The sequence below is a fragment of the Sceloporus undulatus genome, chromosome 1 (genome assembly GCF_019175285.1).
Source record: "Sceloporus undulatus isolate JIND9_A2432 ecotype Alabama chromosome 1, SceUnd_v1.1, whole genome shotgun sequence".
Classification (NCBI taxonomy): domain Eukaryota; kingdom Metazoa; phylum Chordata; class Lepidosauria; order Squamata; family Phrynosomatidae; genus Sceloporus; species Sceloporus undulatus.
The window spans coordinates 274,196,034-274,216,804 of record NC_056522.1 but is presented as its reverse complement, the minus strand read 5'-3'; the positions used below and the strand labels follow the sequence as shown (position 1 = coordinate 274,216,804).

The 20,771-nt window shown below is 39.4% G+C and overlaps 1 protein-coding gene across 10 annotated transcripts in view; it reads right to left on the bottom strand.

The window, feature by feature from the left end:
• Positions 1-237: 237 nt before the first annotated feature.
• The window catches only part of SOX6 (SRY-box transcription factor 6), a 581,763-nt gene continuing 561,229 nt past the window's right edge, over positions 238-20,771 (bottom strand). For all 10 annotated transcript variants that reach the window (XM_042446808.1, XM_042446810.1, XM_042446807.1 and 7 more), the window contains 2 exons: positions 18,277-18,493; positions 238-9,625 (listed from right to left, as the gene is read on the bottom strand). In XM_042446808.1, coding sequence (XP_042302742.1) covers positions 9,322-9,625; positions 18,277-18,493 — 521 coding nt within the window. In that variant the 3' untranslated portion in view covers positions 238-9,321. The remainder of the gene's footprint in view (positions 9,626-18,276; positions 18,494-20,771) is intronic.

The following is a 20,771-nucleotide window of genomic DNA, read 5'->3' as shown; positions in this document are numbered from 1 at the left end:
GAAGTGGCTGGAGCTTATCACGGCAAAGAGCACCAACAGTTCAAAACCCAAACTGCTTATGTGACACAAGGAAGCATTCAGGAGACTGACAATGAGCCGGGGCAGGGAGGAGGGTAAGCCTGCTCTGAAGGAATTGGCCAATTGATCTTGGGGGCCTTTTCTCCTTGGGACCTGAAGCCGACCGTTCCGGATAAAAAGAAGAAAATAGGCTGCACAGTAAAAGCCAAACGCATATCATAAAACAAAATTTATCTTTAATCTGTAAGTGTCAACAGCAGTACAAAAGATGGAGTGATGGTGAATAGATTAAGGGTAGAGAGGACAGTCTTGAGGTAAATGAGCATAAATAGGCAGTCTTATAGACACTCCCCTGAGGGGACAGAACCCCTTATCATGGCATATATGGTTTCACCCAATGATGACATGTTAAACATATCAGGAAAGCACCTTGTGCAAAAAGAAAAAAAAGAAAAGAAAAAGAAAAATCCCCTCAAATAAGTAGGTAAGGTGCCAACATACACCAGAATATACACTATAAAGACAGCGTCTTTCACTTTTGTCTTTTCTGTTCATTTCTGAGGCAGAGGAGAGAAGAATCTTTAAAAGTACCACTGGAAAAAATTATTTAATTTACCTCACGTCAATACTGCACAACAAAATCCAAGAGGTCTGTTTATGCTACAAAGCAAAGCTAAGAATGATTCCTTTTTTCCCTCCCGTTAAATTAAGAGCACAGAGACTTCTTTATTTAAAAAAAAATAATCAACATCCTTAGCAAACTTTTCTTTTCTTTTTCTTTTCCTTTACAAACTGCTTCAAGAGGAGAGTGTGAGAGAGATGTGATGGCAACTTTTAAGTTCATTTAAAAACTTTACACTGGACTGTACAAGATTTTTCTTTTTTCTCTTTTGATAAACTATTTACATTTTCAGACTTTTAAAACATATTCAAAGCAGCAATAGACACTAGGGTTTTTATTTTATTTCCCCCCTCTACATGCCCAAATAATTACCAGCCCTGGGCCCAGGTAGGTACCTGCACTGTATATAGAATTTCTACAAAGAAAATGGCCAGTTAAAAAGAATTTGCTTGTGGGTATAGAAACAGCAGCCCTAGCATCGTAAGACCCACACTCGCATGGCTGCGATAGGAACAAAAGCATAGTACCTTGACATGGGGCATCTCCGTTGTCCCCCCAACAGCTCTACACAAAAATTTTACACTTTGAAACAGCAGCTAGCATGTCAGTCCAGCATGTCAGTGAATTGTGCTGATTAAATTAACATAGAATACAATCTCACAATATACATCACAAACAAATTACAATGTCAGGAAAGAAAAGAAGTTACAGTAAGTAACAGCTTATAAGCTCCTCTTAATGTCATTAAAAAAACCCAACAACATTTGTACATGGCAAATACAAGAATGAAGGAACAGAAGTACTAAAACATTCTAAACATTGCTACAGGATGATGAAGGGTACATAGAAGCGGGGGGGGGGGGGGGCACAACAACAACCCTGTGCTTCTGAGAAAGCAAAACACAAATGACATAGGAAGACGAAGGGAGAATGCACACTAGCGGGTCTGCAATGTGCAGCATACAGTTAAATATTTGCACATTCCCCAAACTTTTGAGAGCACCAAGGACCTCACTTGTGGTTTTTGAAGAAAGCATAAGTTATAAAGCAAGCTGTGTCACTAAGCTGCTTTATAGCTTTCATATTGCCATAAATACCAATTGGATACATTTTCTTTTCACACACACACCCCAAACCCACCTCCTCCTCTTTACATACAAGGAGTGAACTCCCTCAGAATACTGATGTTTTGTTTTTTAAAATCAGCTTTAAAAAATCTTGGACTTTTTTTTTATAAAGGGAGGTGGGATATGCAATGCAATGACATAAATCTGACTGTAGAACCCCCCCCCCACATCTCTGTCAGTGCTTTCTGTATTCTAGCATGGGATCACAGTATTACAGTATATCAAACACATCCTCCAAAGGGGAAGGGGGAAATAGAGAACAAAGACTGATAGAAAAAGGTGATGGCCAAGTAATTTGGGGTGGGAAGAGGAAAGTGAAGTGTTTAACAAAAAAGGTAAGTGCCTTTATTTATTTATTTTTTTAAAAAAATCAAATGAGGTCACATGTTAGTCTTTAAAAAGGACATGCTTAAGTGCCAACTTCAGTCTTTAAACATGCATGCAAACATCTAGGATCTGCGACTATGTTTTTTTTTTTAATGAGAATATGAAATACTGTATTATACATTCTACTTGCTGCATTTCTAGAGCAGTTGTTGGCACTGACAATCCCATCCAGATATACACATAAAATTCTGCAGCTTAACTTTAATATATTCCTAAAATCTTTTGGTGCCTGAGGCTGTGATCTTCATACTACCGACCCTGGAATAGTAACGTCAGCTTCTGATAAGACTATTCCAGAATGTGCAGTGTGAGGATCCCACCTTTAAGTGCTTTCCTAGATTGAAGCCCTGTGGTACTCCTTACTGGGAAAATTAATTGTGTTAAAGTGAAAAGACATATTAAGCTTCAATGAGACAAAAAGCAGTAGTAGGTACAGTAGGAAGTCATGCTTTAACTTGTATTAGGGGAGTTGCATTTACACAATCAGCATTTCACTTACACAATCATTTAAACAATCATTGTTACTGCTTTACTTTGTTTGTCTGTTTTTCACATGACTTTGTATTAATTGTAAATAACAAATGCACTCACACTCCCAAGGAACACTATACCATTTGATCTGGAGTTCTTATCCTGCTGTAATTCCATTTGACTTTTCCCCATGTACTAACTCTTAATGGCAATGGGCATTAAGTCATTTGGGAATACCAGCATACATTTATGTATGAGGAGAAGGAGAGTTGCAGTTCAGTGGCAAAGCACATGCACTGCATATGTAAAGTTGTGGGTACAAGGCCTGGTGGATAAGATTGTTGTTGTTTTAAATGCTAGCTAGCAGGGAAGACATAGGCCCTCTGTGCCTGATCCCCTGGGGAGTTGTTGTTTACAGCATGGGTGCGGGTGGGCCAAAGCCTGACTCGGTATAAGGCCACAACCTATATGGGGCCCTTTGGTCCGAGATCTTTGCTCGCTCTTTTTCATAAAGAGATCCCTGTGAAAGCGTTTTTCAGTATTATTAAGACTTTATTTTGCTTTCTGGCAAATACCAGGTCAATGGAATTATTTATTTATCGTGCTGTTATCATTTAATTAAAAGGTTATTCTAACTAGTCGCAAAGCATTTCAGAAGTCTTCTCTGGAACATGAAGTCTTTTAGAAATTTTGCCTTTGCTAAGGAATAGAGTGACAATAGCAATGTTAAGAATAAAAAATACTACTCAGAGTCCAGATGTTCTAACTACATGGGGATGAATTAAAAAAAACCACATTATTTGTGGAAACTTGAACATATTCTGTGGTTTATTGCAGACAGCAAGGATAGATGCCATCTTACGTTATTGCTAATTTTACTTCCTTTTTTGACAGGCCAACTTTGTTCCACATTTGAACACAGATCTAACCAGATCTGTGTTGCATTTAATAAGGGGCTTCACTCACACAGGCCTGGTTAATGGCAGCCTTCCATAGCATCCACATTAACTTACTTATTTGTCAGGCATCTTGACATACTTAGTTATACTAGTTGCTCTCAAACAAAGCGTAAGGAGAACCTTTTGCAGTTTTGCTTGGAAGAAAATTGCAGATTTTAAATGATCTTGGTTGCAAGCTAAACTAGAAATCTGGCACTTAAGCAACCCATATTTTAAAACAGTTGTATTTTATGATACCCCTAATTAAGTGGAAGGTTGAGAGCTATTGGGTTGTGTGCTTTGAGGATAAAAGAGTTCACTGATTGATTATACTAGTTAACTTCCAAGAAATTTAATGGAACCACATCTGCCAACATTGTCAGAGATCTGGCTGCTGTATCAGCCTGCAACAGTGCTGTTTCATCAGGGCCCTGATCAAGAGAAAGAAGTTAGTTTCACTGAAATTGAGTTGTGTCCATCTTGCCGGCCTAGTTGAAATGGGACCTCGGATATGAGCCTCTTTCTCGGAATTAGCACCATGATCTATAATGCTGCCCAAGGGGATCCACTGACACACCACATTTTATGGCAGCAGTGTTTAGGACCAGCCTATCAGGTTGCATTTCTTTGCCCAATGTTTTATCAGTCCCAGTAACTATAATGCCACTACCAGAGACTAAAGAATATAGGGATTATAATGCCTGAAGCATGTGTTGTATTTTTAAATCACTTGCATTTATGAAATATGAGATTCGGATTCAGAGGAGGGCACAAGTGAGGCATCTTGCCATCCTAGCTACAGGTCCACAATACTGGTCTTGCACTGCAGGTGTAAATTCAATATCTACATGAGGTACAGTGATTTGTCAGCATTTAATATGGACCAATGTACACTGATACAGAACAAAAGTAAATACATAACTTATACTTCACTAAATATTCAAAAACAAAAAATAAAATTCTATTTCCTATGTTATATTTACACATTTTTTTAAAAAAAATCTAAAATGAGATGGTGACTAGTCAAAAACCTTGTTTTGAGCTCCAATTAAGAATGAAAAGAAAAATTCATTTCCAAACGATTGTCCTTCCTTGATTTCTGCTGACACTTTAGAGCCAACACTGGCTAATAAATACAATAAACTGCTTCTGTATGTTTTAGATTCAAATACTTTTTCACCCAACCTGTCCAATAAAGTAGCATTCCACCATCTGCTGATTCATGAAGAGCCAATCAGTGTCAAGAACACTGTTTTAAGTTATAGAGTATCAACCCAGATGCAGGGCTGGAGCTAAAACGAAGTATTCATACATAGACCAATCTTGCATAAATAAATGAAATAACAAGACATAAAAATGACTTCAATCCAGCAACTGTGAGGCAGGCCCACACGAGTCGAAACAGATGACTTTTGTTCATGTCATTTTTGTACAACAGTTTCACATTAGTTAGAAGTGATAAAAAATACCATTTATATCCAGTGTTTATAACACTTACGAAACAACATCTGTGTGTGTATGTGTGTGTGTGTTTGTACTACAAGCAAAATCAAGTTTCAGTCCTAAAGAACAGTCCTTTGTTCTCCACCAGCCTACAGAATATTATTTTGGCATGGTCATAAAATTTATATAAAAAAAATAATCCACTAAACTAAATGTTTGCCTTTGTGCAAAAATAATTACACAAAATACAATGCGAGCAATACAGCATTCTACCTATGCAACAACAACATCAGCCAAAAAAAGAAAGAAAGAAAGGAATCCCTATAAAAATGGTGAGGAAAGAAATGTAAGACTCAGACAGATCAATAGTAGGAGAAATATGTATGAAATTAATAAATATTCATTCTTTAGGAAAAAATGTGTACCTCCTCACTGAGCTACATGGATTAGATCAGTTCATATTTCCAAACAATCTAAACTACAAAGGATTTTCTTTCAGTACCTTAGCTAAATAAAGAGGGCGCTCACCAGCTAATGAGAACAGGTACCTTTAACTTCATGACTAGACCAGTTTCGTTGCTCTAGCTAAACCCATTTTATCCAGATTACAAAATGGCTGCCAAAGCCTGCTGAGAATGTTATTTTTTCTTGTCAGTTCAGCAATCCTTGTTTACTTGTGTGGATTAAATTGTCTGTTTTAACATTGCAAAAATTATTCTACCTCCAGCAACTGTTGGTGAAAATTGTCAGAGCATTGTTAGCATTCTGTTTTGTTATGTTCATTTTGCAATGTTGTATGAGAGCACGCGACAGTATCTTTCTCTGATGTTTTGCCCATTTTACTCATTAGTAACCATTTTAAAGCCATTGAAATCAAGGGGGGAAGAACAAAATGATTGCAACATGGGCCCAAGGTCTCTAAAATGGAAGCCAGATTTCCACAATGGAGTAGATGAGAGCCTTGTCTGATGTAGTTGATAGTGCAGGTTTGTACAGAAGGAAGTGAACTGCAGGCCAAGATTTCAGGAGGAATTAGATCATGCCCACATATTAAATACATGTTGATTTGTCATCTTTGCCATCACACAAGATGTGAGGATGCTTCTTAAAATCATAGTAATGCTTTTACCTAAGTAAAAGCTTGTAAGAAAGGAAGAAGCTCTTCCTATTGACTAACTTTTTAAAATTATATGTCAGAACCCTCAACAACATAACTCTGCTTCACACAAATTGATAGCTTGCTGTAGGATGCTTGAAACTGCAACTTCCATAGAAGTTGCTCCATCTGTATCAATACAGATACAGTTCACAATTTTACCTCTGCCCCCCAAAAAGCAGAAAGATTTTACTAAGCAAAGAAAAATGAAGGCTAGTCCCATCTCTGGAGCATCCACCATACACACATAATGGAAAAGGGTTCCTACAGCATGATATACAAGTGTGAAACTGACTTTATTTAGACAACTTGTAGGTGAATGATTTAGCACCTATAACATTGCCACCTCTGTGAGGTATGTTTCTATGAATTATATTCTCTGATAACTCTTAAATCACTAAGATTATTGAAGGTTATTGTATGGGGGATTGTTCCCCTCCTCCATTTTCTTCCTATTACTGTTCCCGCTCCTCTTCCTAGGATTAAATATTTCAAAAGAACCTGAATCAAAGCCTGTCAATGTTTGTGGCCCAAATTCTAACAATACATCCTTATGCCCTGGTGCAGTGTTATCTATACAATTTATTTGTGCAAACCTACACACCATGGCCTTCATGCTGCATAAAACTGAACTATTGAAATGTTTAAGTCGAATCGAGCTCATATCCACCAAATCTTGATTTGAACATATATGAATTATATATATTTAAGACTAAGATTATTAACCTGGGAATGCTTCTTTCCTCGTCCTCCAGCTTTCTTATAAGCCAATTTTACATGTAACACTCTCACAGTACAATAAGTGAGATTTGCATTTCTGCAGCATCTTAAAGCCTAGAGCAATTTACAGGTATTTATTTGATATGATATTATGCTTGGGACATAACTGCTGTTGTTTTGTCTCCTATTTTATAGGGCAAATAATATAAATCACTGAAACCCTAAAGTTATTTTGATGTGTATTGAGCACACATCTATGGAAATAAAACCTGAAAGATTACGATAAAATCACATGAGTTAACTCAAATGCAAAGGGAATGAGCTCGGGGTTCATTTTAGTTCTCAGAACTAATACTTGATACAATATTAAGGTTTTGTGCATCTTTTTCTATAAATATTTCATGGATACTGACAAATGTTAATGGCAATATGTGGAATCCCAAACTATGGCAGTATTTTACATCTTCAAAATAATAATAATAATGAAAAAAGACTCAGTGGACTTTCTGTCTGCATCCCATACAGCAGTTAAGAGAATCTGGCTGCGATACTTTTACAGTATTGGTTCTCACCCTTGCAGGATGATGCAGATTGTGGTCCAACACTATCCTGAGAGCCAAGCTTGAGAACCAATGTTTTAGTACTACTGTAGAAGAGTTCAAGAGCTTATCCCACACTCAACTAGGATTTTTGCTGCTTTTCCCCTTTCAACTACCATGAGTGCCACACACATTTTTTGACTGTTTCTGAAACAATTTCCTTAGTTTCGAAATTGGTTTGCCATGCAGGGAGAGGGTGGGCCACAGCATAAGAAACCTAATTTTAAAGAGCCATTGGGCTTTTGGATCTAACTTGATAATTCTTTGGATGCAGGTCTGTGACAGACACATAGGGCAAATATACTAAGAAAACATTAAAAGCACCTGAATCCAATCTAATGCCTGCCATCATCCCCAGCTATCAATTTCCATCAACTCCAATCAACATGACAATTGATGAGAAGGTGACAAGAGCTGTACTCTGATACATTTGCAGGGACTTATATAGTTTTTCCAGGTTTGACACAGATAAATGATATCCCACACATGTACACAATTCCTTTTCAGTATTACAGTGGGCCCTTGATATCTACTGGGATTTGGTTCCAGGGACCCCATGGATACCAAATCCCAAATCTTGAGTTCCGTTAAATACAATGGCATAGTAAAATGGTGTCCCTTATATAAAATGGCAAAATCCAAGGTTTGCTTCTTGAAATGTATATATTTTTAAAATATTTATTGCCATGGATGGTTGAATTTGTGGATAAAGAATCCGTGGATGTGGAGGTCTGACTGTACATACTTTCTGTTTTTAAGATGGACAGAAGCTTTTAAGGGAAATGACTTTTTTTTATATAAAGAAGTCAATACAAAACTGGAAATATATCAATATAATAGTACTTTTGACAGAAAATAAAATTTATATATGGACCCCCAACATTCTGGAATGAATAGATTGTTTAAGAGAAAATAGAATTAAGACTGAATGTAAGGGTTAAGACCAAAAGAACAGATTATATTTGGAGGTGGCCTTGAATTCTGAAGACAGGCCTGTCTGTAGCTGGTGATCGCTCTATTGTGCTTACTTAATATTTTGTACTGATGTTACATCATGAGGCAGAAGCAACTGGGCAAGTGCATTGTGGCAGTCATGTTCACTATTTTAAGAATATCCTGTCTCCAGATTCCTGAGTACTTTACCATTTTTCTGGAAAAATTACATGTTTTTGTAAGATACATAGCTATTTTTAAGATGCCAAAGGATTGTCTAAGACTTTACAGTGTCTCCCTTAAGACTTTTTAAAATGTTAAGATTCAAAAGTTATGAAAGTTTGGCACATCAGAAGATCAGCTATACAGGTGGAGGGAAAATGGAATTTAGAGACCTTGTTTAAAAAAGATGAGCTAAGAGTCACAGATGCACAGACTTGAGGACTTGTTCTGTTTCATGATAGGAAAACTGCAGTTATTTTTTTGTTTTTCGTTTTCTAACATAATTCAGAATAAAAACACATTCACAACCTGTAGGCTAGCACAGCATACCTGAGTGAGAATGTAAAACCCCCATTTAAAACAGCAACTTAAACCTTTTTTTATCAGCATCCAGGAGGAGAAAAGTAGACCAAACAAAAAGTAAGACTTGTAAGAGAGCTATTGATTCATATAAGTTTTCAAGTCCCAATGTCTGATACTTAATGTCTTCACCTAAATTTTTTTTAAAAAAAAGTTCATGAAAATTAGGGAACAATCTGTGTCACACATTAAGAAACATTTAAGACCATTCTGCAGATGTAACTGTAGGAGCCACACATGCATGCAGGCTCATTTAAGAACTTTTTGTTCAAAACAAATCAAAAACAAAAACAAAAGTCAGAGTACTTTAATCCAGCAAACATCCTCAGTTGGCAGTGACAGCCTCATGGGCTTCATTCTCACTGCTATAGTCTGATTTGGGGTCATCCTCAAAGTCCTCGTACAGTTCCATCTCATCTTCCCCGTTGATCATTTCATTGCCAGCCAGGCTCCCACTGTCTGCCTTCATGCTATAAGTGCTCTGAATGACAGGGATGCTGGGCTCAGGGCTTGCAGAGGTGCTGGAGCAATCTGATGTCATCTGAGGCGATGGTGTAGTTGCTGCCATAGTAATAGCACCTGGGTAGACCACACCAGTCCCTGTGCTGATTGGAATCTGAGGCTGTTGCCTGCAAGGAAATGCAAACATGGAACAGACATCCTGTGAATTCATATAAAGAAACAAATATATCTCAATTCAACAGAAGTTGCAGCAATATGTTTTGTTTTTTTGGTCTAATATCCACAAACCTAACATACTATGTAGAATTGAAGCTTACTGGTTCTTGGGTTTTTTAAATTTTATTTTATGTATAATAGACAGCATGATACAGGGCCCAAACAGACTGGCTGGAAAAGTCAGCTTCCAGGTGGCTTGGGGGCATGGTTTTTTTTATGTGGCATGCCCCCAAGATGTGCGAAAGCCACCTAGCTGATCAGATGGGGCAGCTTCAAGCCACTCCAGGGGTGTGGCATTTTGATGATACATGCCCCGGGAGCATCCACAATCCCCGTGGGGGCCCTAATAGGAGTGGCTCTTTTCTGTTCCTATTTGGGCTGGTGGTGGAGGGTGCCTTTGGGACTGCAGTGTGTGTTTGCCATGGTCCTAAGGCATCTTTGGTGGGGGCGGCTTCAAGCTAACCCTTTGTGGCCATCTGTTTTGGCCCATAGTGGTTTGAGCATTGGATTATGACTCTGGATATCAGGGTTCAATCCCCCACTCGTCCATGGAACCCCATTGGATGACTGTGGTTGAGTCACACACTCTCAGCTCCAGAGAACCCTGTAATAGTTTTGCCCTAGTGTTACCATCAGTTGAAAATGACTTGAAGGCACAAAATGACAACAACAATAATAGAAGTTCTGTTCCACAGTTGCTACTCCAACTTGAGATTTTCAAATAATCTAGAAACCGCAAATAATATGTTAAAATGCAGTAATACAGTAAAGTAATACATGGGGGATGCTTCTGCAAGTGGAAGGGTGTGTAATGATAATCCCACATTTCTATCACTGCACCACCTGTGCAGTGAAAATCTGCTTTAGAGACTTGGAGAATTATCTAGAACAATGGAGGGAGCTGCAGGGTAGGGAGAGTATTTGGCAAGAATCATGTCCTCTTTCTACTGGCATATCATTCCACTTCCCAATAAAATAATCCATGGACCAAAAAAACAAAACAAAAAGCCCTTCCATCTGTAGAAAGCTAAGTTAGAATCCTACCCAATGCAAATTAGGACTACTCTAGCATCTTACAGTCATGTGTATTTTTCACAGAGTTAGAATGATTCACAAACTGCCAGTATTTCTTCAGTAAAATTCTAGAAATTTAAAACCACTAATGTGCTAAAAGACACACAACCGACACATGTACTTTGTGTGGGTTATGAAACATTTGTTGTGAAGGCTGAGTATATATATCCCAGTATTGTAGAAATGGGGGTAGGGGCAAAAATATTATGTGTGTTTATTATTGTATGAATTTATATGTTGTTTGCCCCTTTGTCTGTTTCTACAAAAAGTGGGATACAAATAAAAGTTTTATTTATTATTTATTATAAAAATGAGGACACCCTCCTCATATAAGAATTCTGCCAATTTCAAATCCAATTTTGCTTCAGTTCCCAAATACAAGTATTAAAAACGAGTCAGAACTTGTCTACACTATTTATTTTTTTAAAAAAACCCTTCTCACTCACTTCAGATTGGTGGCAATTGGGACACATGATGTTCTGACCAATTTACACCATGTGCTGGGCTTTTAGGCACATAAGGGCTTTAATCCTCAGGGGGAAAAAAGAATGATCTTGATTTTTTCCAGAAAATTCAGATAAGCATTTGTGTGACTGGCATTTTCACACTGCTGCAGAGGGAGGAACTTGTGGTGGCTGTGTGGCTGGAGCAGAACAGACAGAGTCCAGTGGTCCACATAATCATTCCCACAGGGAAGTGATAGTTCTTAAGAGACAGAAAGTTCAAGGAGCTCTTCACCATTTGTGTACATAATAGGATATCAGTATACCTGGTAGGATGATATTTATGGAGATGTGCAGATATTTATATCTGCACATCTCCAATTAACTGCTAATGGGAGTGTGACATCAAAAGCAAAAATGGATTATGTTTGCATGTTTGACAGGCGGGGGGGGGGGGAATTAAAGTGAAGTGGATGCAGATGTGTGGCCAAAAATGGTTTGGGGAATTGGCTTGTGGGCCACTATTTTACAAGGTGACCTTGGAATGGGGAAACTTGTAGCCACTTCAGCTGGATTTGCCATTATTTGCCTTGATGTCTGTAGTAAAAGTATAGAATCTGGAAAACCTGTGGCCCGCCCAGATTTTAAAGTAAGTGTAGACAAACCCTGAGACACTGAAAATTGTTCACACCTAGAACTCTTGGATTTGCTGTACTTACATTCCTTAGGTCATTGTGATTGCCTCTTTTCTTTGGATGCCTAAATTCTATTTCTAAATGTTTGCATTTTTGAACATTTAAGTTATTGCAATGCTAAAAATCTGGGAACTGAAGGAAAATATTCAAATATCATGGGGGACAAAATTCATACTGGTGAGGGAGAATTCTTTAGTTTGCCCCACCCCCACCCCACCTCTTATGTATCCTCAATTTTGTGCCCTAGTTGTCTCTCTGCTATTTGCAACCTCCCTGGTTTCTGACCCTTTGGTAAAAGCCCAAAGGAAAATATCATGAAGTTGTCACTGGGAGCCTTTTATGATCAGGAAACATGGACAGCCAGATAGGCTGCAGCATATTGGAGAGATTTGTAATGAGGGGGGGGGGGGGGAAACTCAGAAGGATATGATAAATTTTAAAAAAAACTAATAAAAGAAAAGGAAAAGCAATCATGAAGCAGCCAGAAAAGTGAGGCAAAAAAACCCAGAAGTCTCTTTTGAGAGGAAGATATTTTTTTGTGAAACTAGGGGAAAGATTTTAACTCATTGAACAAAATGGTCACTGATGTTAGTAATGTCATTCATGATAAAATATTTAACTCCCAAAGGTATAATTGTTTTTTTGATATAATAAAGAGCTGCAGACTCAGCAAAGCCCTAATTCAATCAAAATAATTTTGCTAATAAATTCAGCTGTGGAGCTGCTCTCTTATATCTTTATGTTCACATTGACTTGAAGGTAAGCATCCAAGTGCTCTAAGAGATTATTGCACACGGAATCCGCTCTGGGATAGATGCAGGTAGTAACCATCTGGAACAGCTCTTATTGCACTGCCCAGTGCCCAGGCAATAGGCAGACCATATCCAACCCAGGCTTCTCTGGCAGCTTTTAATGAACGGAATTTTCCCATTCTTGAAGACAGTTAAAACCCACATCTATCCTGGCATGGATTTCATGTGTGATAAACTCTGAGATAACAAAAGTCAGTTTCTGGATCCTGGCATTTTTACTCTAAGATTAGTGTCCATTTATTCTCTTGCACTGAAGGACATTTTTTCTAGGTGTCATATATGACATTGGAAGATACATTAGACAGTTCCTGAGTATAATATAGAAAAAAAATTGGTTACATAGGCCCGATTTAAATGGGCCTTTGCGCCGCCCCGTCACGTGCTAGGGGTTGGCTGAGGACACAGCGTCCATACTGGCCTCACCCCTAGAACGTGACAGGGGCATCAAAATGGCAGTTCCCTGTACACACGGCCGCCACCATTTTGACATAAGGGCTGCATCACGTTCAAACGGCACGGCACAGCCGTTATGTCTTGGCACCTCTGAAGGGCACTTGTGGCGCCCTTTCAGCGGTGCTGAAAGGCGCTCCATTTTGGAGCTCTTTCCACTGTGCATATCGCTGGTGTGGCCTTTAAACAGTGGCCCCTTTCTCCCTTTCCCCGCCGCTGTCAGGGTGTCCTTGGGGCATGAAGCCCCAAGGATACACCTTTACAGGCCGTGGGGAAGCAGTGTTTTGCCACTTCCCTGAGGCCTGGAAAAGTGGCGGATCGGGCCTCTGGAGCTGCCTCTGTGGCCACTGAGGCCCCGATCTGTTGGGGAAAGGGGCGGGTGCAAGCCGCCCCAAAGGGGAGGTCTGTATCCCGCCATAAATTGGTTGGCCAGGCATGAAATAAATTTGATTGGAAAAAAAACCTACAAAACTATTTTCCCTCCTGACCATTTAAACATTAAAATTGGCAAAAATCATTTTCTTCTGTCTCTTCAGATTCATTTTTCTTGCATCTCCCTAAATTACTACGTCTAAGTTGAGACCATTAAAGGAAAATTGCTGAATCATTTGAAATATACAGCCTCAACAGAATGATACAACATCAGATCTCATAAAAAGACCTATTGTGTAGATTCCAGCCTAGCCACGGCAGCATGGTTTGAATGACCTATTCAACACAATAGTCCAGAAATATTTAGAATATGTGTTCACAGTAGCCATAAAGACTAAAAGGATTTTCCACAGCATCTTATAAGCACAAATTATTTTTTCAGACTGAAACCTGTAATGAATACTTGAACAGAATTTACTAGACTGAAATGGGATTGGACTGGAACAACTTTTGTAAAACAAAGGCCGGTTACAAACCGGCATTTGGGACGTCCGGAGGACGTCCCATTTTAAAAAAGGGGCGTCTCTTCTAGACGCCCCTGGGCCTAATACGGACTCCGTCCATACAAGATGGTGCCGGCCCTTCTACATGGCCGGCGCCATCTTTGTATATCGGACGCTGAGCGTCCGTATGCGTCGCATCCTTTGTGACGTAGCGAGTGCGCCCCTGGCGCCTCGCTACGTCGCAAACGCGACTCTAAAATAAGCTCCATTTTGGAGCTTCTTTTTCGGTCCGCACAGGAGCCGCGCCGTGTGGAGGCTCCGGCTCCCCCGCGGACTAACCGGCAGCGGCGGCAGAGCGCCGCAAAGCGGCGGTCTATAACCCGCCAAAGTAACAAAGAAGTATTCACAGTTCAGATGCTTTTAAAAGCTTTTTCCTCACTATGGCATCAGAACTTAGAAAATGTACACTTGAGATAAATATCAACTCATGGGAATGTTTTAAAGAAGAGTTGAAAGATTATTATTAATTTCTAATTAGCAAATGAAAAGATAAAACCTATTGAAAGTGTAACTATGAAATTATACCACAGGCTACAATATCTGAAACACATTCAGCAACAGAAAACTAGTTGCTGTTGTGCATACAAGTCAGAGCCTGATTTTTGGAAAAATGTATATAATCCAAGTTGTAGCAGATGTGAACAATTTTACCCTCAAAATGTTTAGCAACAAGATAACAGTGTTGTCTAAGGATTCTGTCATATTATTTTGTGAAGCTGAAGAAAATTTGGAACAACTCTTCTCCTAAAAGTTTCTCTGTATGGAATTCTACCCAAGTCATGGTGGTCATGAAATATTTTTCTCAGCATTCTTCACTGCCAGTGTGAGCCTTCACAGTGGATTTATATCTGTGATTGTTCTTCTTGTGAATTCAAACCATCCTCCTGCTATTTTGTAACTACAGAAATAAGATGTTGGGAGAGGAAACTTGGCAGAGCCATCCTACCAATGGCTGTAGCTTTGACTACAAATTACCACTAAATCCAACGGGAAAGTTCCCCATTCATCCCTCAGATTACATGAACCAAATAGGCTCATCAAACCTATAGTGCGGCAAGTTTACATCTTGCCAGAAAGTGATCTGGCCAAAAGAAACCTCCCATATTCAGATCATTGTCATCTTCCTCTTCCTGAGAGTGCAAAAAAAACCAAGAGAGCCATTTCAGCAATGTCTACATATCCCACTTTTCAAAGCCTAAAACATGAGCTGGATGTTTGAGGGAAACAACTCAGCATGCATTTTCCAGATTGTGCCAGGAAACTCATGATGAATCTGATATGATAAGTCCAGAAGTCCTAATACATTTTACAATTAAAGGATGGCTGTGAATGAATGCAGGGAGCTGCCATCTGTAGATGCTTTCAGAAACACTGGAAAATGGTTGGGGAGTTATGAAAATATGAAGAATGGCTTCATAACTCTAGATGGCTACCTACAGTGCTTGCTCTTCTTTTAATATTCCCTGCTTCTCACACCATTTCTTATCAGATCTGTGCATTCTTTGATTCATGTGTACCCAGTATTTGTACTATGCAAGATCCTCTTGCCATTCCCTTATGTCAGAGCACAACAAATGTGCACAATGTGAGAGTTACTACAGTCTGCTTTTTGACCCAGCAGCTATACCAGTAACTAGTTAACTATGCTTTCACAGCTCCAATAAGTGTTATTCTCACAGTTGCTACAGTAGCAATTCCCTTAAGCTATGGTGCAGATCAATTTGAATATCTCAAACTCTATTCTAAATTGTTTCCTTGCAGGCTAAAGTCAGCCAACTATGCTTTAATATGGGGTAGATGGGCCTGTTGCTCATCATGTTTCAAACTCTCACCATATTTCCAGATATCATGAACTTATTTAGACCAAGACCCACTCTGCTGCAGGCTGTACCACAAAATAATTGACTGCAATGTGGATATTATGTGCCAAACCAGAAGCAAGGCACAGAACCAACCAGTCAAGGTCAATTATCTTGTTGTGAAGTCCATAATAAAAGAAGACTATTGTGATTAGAAGAGTAAACAGAACATTGTAAATTTAGAAGGGCTCTTTTGAAACTGCCAGAAACAGAGGCTGCACCAAGCATCCAAGATATTTTGGTTGTTGTTTCAAAAATGATAGAGATAAATCAGATGAGATACAATTGTTGGCATAAGGCTAAGGATATACATAACAACATAGCTCTGTATGCTGTACAGGAGTCAAGAATGACACTTTTAAAGAGATCCTTACAATCTCTCCCTGCCTGCTGGAAAATTCAGTCTTTTATTCCTGGCAATCAGGGATTGAAATCAGAATTGCTGGTGAATTTAGTAGAAACTCATTCAAAAGCATGGTGCCACAATCTGAAACATTCATGAGAGTGGGATGAAGGTGTTACTAGATTTCTACAGGGTGTGGAGAAAAAGCTGAAATGTGGACAATTCAGAGGAGCATTTGGTGCTGGAGAAAAACACTTGCCCACTGCTGCAGACCACATGGAAACAAGATTTTTTGGGGGAGGAGGGTAATTTCTAGTGTTGGTGTTTTTGTTAGGAATGTAGTATTGATATGATCATTGAAGTCATCATTACTAATTCTGTGCTTGATCCTCAATCAAAACTTGGTAGTAGTGGTCAAGAATGAAGTATTTATGATATCAAAGGGCAAAAAAGGGGGTATGTGTGTATGACTGTTTTTTCTTCCTTTTGACAGTCCTAGTTCCAGCTACACTAGCCCATTTCTAAGAGGAAATCACTGAATAAACCTCAACAGAAAGTGTTAGAGCAACAGGGGATCATGAAAAGGAAAGGAAAATAGTGGAAGGAAAAGAAGCTAAAGGACTCATAGTTATATCCCATTAAAGTAGGTAGCTGCTTAAATTAGATTAATCTAAGTCCAACTGAAGAAGTTTCTTTGAAACTAATTCCAAGGACAATTGTACAAGTTTTTTAAAAATTTGATAAAAGTGAAGGATATCATAGAATGATACTGATTTTAAATAAACATGCTAGTCATTCTCAGCTGATACATATGTAAAAGTCCTGCATATGTGTTACCAGAGTAATAGTGTGTGTGTTTGTGTTGTGTACCTTCAAGTAATTTCCAACTTATAGCGACTCTAAGGTGAACCTATCATGGGGGTTTCTTGGTCAGATTTGTTCAGAAGAGGTTTGATATTGCCTTCTCCTGAGGCTGACAGCATGTGACTTACCCAAGTGGATTTCATGACTGAGCTGGGAATCGAGCCCTGGTGTCCAGAGTCACAGTCCAACACGCAAACCACTACACCACACTGACTCTCCTACTGGCTGACAAATGCATTAAGCCACAAAAGGAGGTTGGTGCCTTTAACACTACACATGCTATAGCACTATGATTCCACTTTAACTGCCATGGCTACATCCTATGAAATGTTGGGGTATAGTCTGGAGGGGCACTAGAGCTTGCTGGGTGAGAATTCTAAATACTCTGTCCACCACATAACAAGATTCCACAGAAAGATGAATTAGAACTGAACAAGGAATCTTGGACAAGTGTCCCGATCCCATTGGAAGGAAACCAAGATAGTGGTGGCGTTCATATCCAGAGATGATGATGATGATGATGATGATGATGATGATGATGATGATGATGATGATGATTACATAATGACAGGCCCAACGCCGTCAGGCCTGAAGAAGAAGAGCCCTCCCCTCCCTCCTTCCAACTGTCATCTTCTGGCCTTCGAGGGAATGAAAGGACAGGCCCAACACCATAGGGCCTGAAGAGGAAGAGCCCTCCCCTCCCTCCGTCCAACTGTCATCTTCTGGCCTTAGAGGGAGTGAAAGGACAGGCCCAACGCCATAGGGCCTGAAGAGGAAGAGCCCTCCCCTCCCTCCATCCAACTGTCATCTTCTGGCCTTAGAGGGAGTGAAAGGACAGGCCCAATGCCATCAGGCCCAGCCTCAATTAAGCAAAAGGGCCCTCCCTCCAGTCCATCTGCCTTGGTCCAGGCCTCAGAGGGAGAGAATGCTGAACCTGATCCCCTCCCCCCCTCACCATTCCCTTCTCCTTTTGTGTCGTGTCTTTTTGGATTGTAAGCCTGAGGGCAGGGAACCGTCTATTATCCCCTCTGTTGTAAGGCGCCCAGATTCCGGCATATAAATAAATCCTTATTATTATTATTATTATTATTATTATTATTATGATGCTGGAAACTTTTGCTACCTACCCTACAGTAAAAAATTGTCTCATCTCCTGCCTTCGAGATCTCATGAGCTGTTTATATTCTCCAATACGCAGTTTCTTGCCATCAACGATGCAGGTGCGTTTTGGTCGGGGTTTATATTTGTAGTTAGGGTACTTCTCTAGATGGATTTTACTTAGCCGTGCTTGCTCTTCATAGTATGGTTGTTTCTCTTGGTTTGACATGGATTTCCAGCGGGAACCTACATGGAAAAAGATGCCAGTGAGCTCTCATGTCAGTTCATCAGTTTGGTAATTACTCAAAACTCTACACCACGGAGGGCAAAGTGCAACCCACCAGATGTGTTTGAACTTCAGCTCCCAGCTCCCAGCATTCCTTATCATTGGCTATGCTGGCTAGAGCTGATCTGAGTTGCAATCCAACAATAACTGAAGAGATGTGCTTTGTTCACCCCATTCTAATCCAAGAGTTTGCTTTTCTCTATAGGTGCTGTTCAATCATCCTGTAACAGTAACCATCCTTGCAAATAGTAATGGAACATGGTATCCATCTGGAGGGAGATAACTTCCTTTCTGCCATACTGCCCTTGAATATACCAAGGTAACTAGCAGATTAACCTCAAGAATCTGGAATTTACTTCTAAGGTCAATAGTGCACTTTGTACTCAATAAAGGAGTATTCATATATAAGTTTAGAAATTTTACTCAAAAAATTGATCCCAAAAACCTAGGTCAGTTTACGCACAGGTCAATGTAAATACAGTGGTGCCTTGGGTTACGAAAGTAATTCGTTCCGCGGCCGCTTTCGTAACCCGAAAAGCCTTCGTAAGCCGAATTGCCATAGGCGCTAATGGGGAAAAGCCGCGATTCCGTGCGAAAAAGCCGAAAAAAGCACCAAAAGTTTTTTCGTAACCCGAAAAAATATTCGTAACCCGGAACAATAATTCCCTATGGGATTTTTTCGTATCCCGAAAATTTCGTAACCTGGGTATTTCGTATCCCGAGGTACCACTGTACTATACTTTAACTCTTATGAAAAAGGGAACCATCCCCTGGTGAAAGGCAAGAATGCACTCTGTCCTAGAAGCACTGACCTCCCTCTACTCTATCTTCCATCCAGCCTTTAGTGTGAGCCAAAATAGTTATGCCTGCCACTATATTATAGGTTCTTTGGCATTGTTTTTTTCCTTCATCATTTAGATCCTTTGTTGTATGCCCCAAAGTTTTACCCTCGGCTTATCCAAAGGTCATATCAAAATCCATAAATTCCCCCCCCCAAACCTGCCCTCGACTTATACATGAGGTCGATTTGTAGTCAAGTATATAAGGTAAATCCAGGTTATCCATTAATCTTCCTTTACCATCCAACTAATGGAAACTAAATAGGCTACCAAGGAAATATTGTAACTGGTCACAAATGTGACATCACAGAAAGAGATATTCTATTACAGTGGTACCTCGGGTTACGAAATTAATTCGTTCCGCGGCTAATTTCGTAACCCGAAAAACCTTCGTAACCTGAATTGCCATAGGCGCTAATGGAAAAAATAGCTCTCTGCTGCCCTCCGGTGGCGGAAAATAGCGCCGAGGTTTTTTCGTAACCCGAAAAAACCTTCGTAAGCCGAAACAATAAATCCCTATGGGATTTTTTCGTATCCCGAAAAATTCGTAAGCTGGGTAATTCGTATCCCGGGGTACCACTGTATATTTCTCAAATAAACATTTATGACCTAAAGCAGACAACATTTTTGTGGCCTAGGCTGCTGCTACACTGCAGAAATAAAGTTGTCTGACACAATTTTAACTTCCATGGTTGAATGCTATGAAATTCTGGGATTTGTAGTTTGCTGTGGCATCAGAGCTCTCCCACAGACAAAGTTAAATATCCCACAAAACTACAAATCCCAGAATTCAATAGCATTGTGCTATGGCTGTTAAAGTGCTGTTCTAGACCTGCTCTTTGAATAATCAAATACTTGATTCATCTACTCATTGTCAATTCATTTATTACAGAACACTATATATACCAAAGAATTTTTAATTTCACTGGCCTGTATAACCCAGGGGTTGGGGCATGTATTACTCAGTCAACAAATCTAATACCACATTGCAAACCCCTTTTGAAATAAGCTTGAAATATAGAACAGGAGTCAGATGCTATTATGCGTTATGATTGTCCAAACAGATGCAGTAAGTATACTTAACTACACTTGAAGTTGTATGTGAAATAAAGTGGAAAATACAGTCACAATGCTCTTCACTACGTTAATTACTACAAACATTTATCACCAACTGTATTAATAAAAGATGAAAAATACAGCACCGTTTACAAAGAAGGAAGAAAAGTATTCAGTTAGTTGTATTGTTTATGAAGAACTACCTAAACAGTGAAGAAAGACGATTAGAAAAAATTAAAGGAACTTTCAGCTGGTAAAAATGATTACAGCTGCAGTAAACGTGGATGGAAGCTATTCTTCTACCACGAACTTTCATACATCAACAAATGGGAAAGTTGTATAA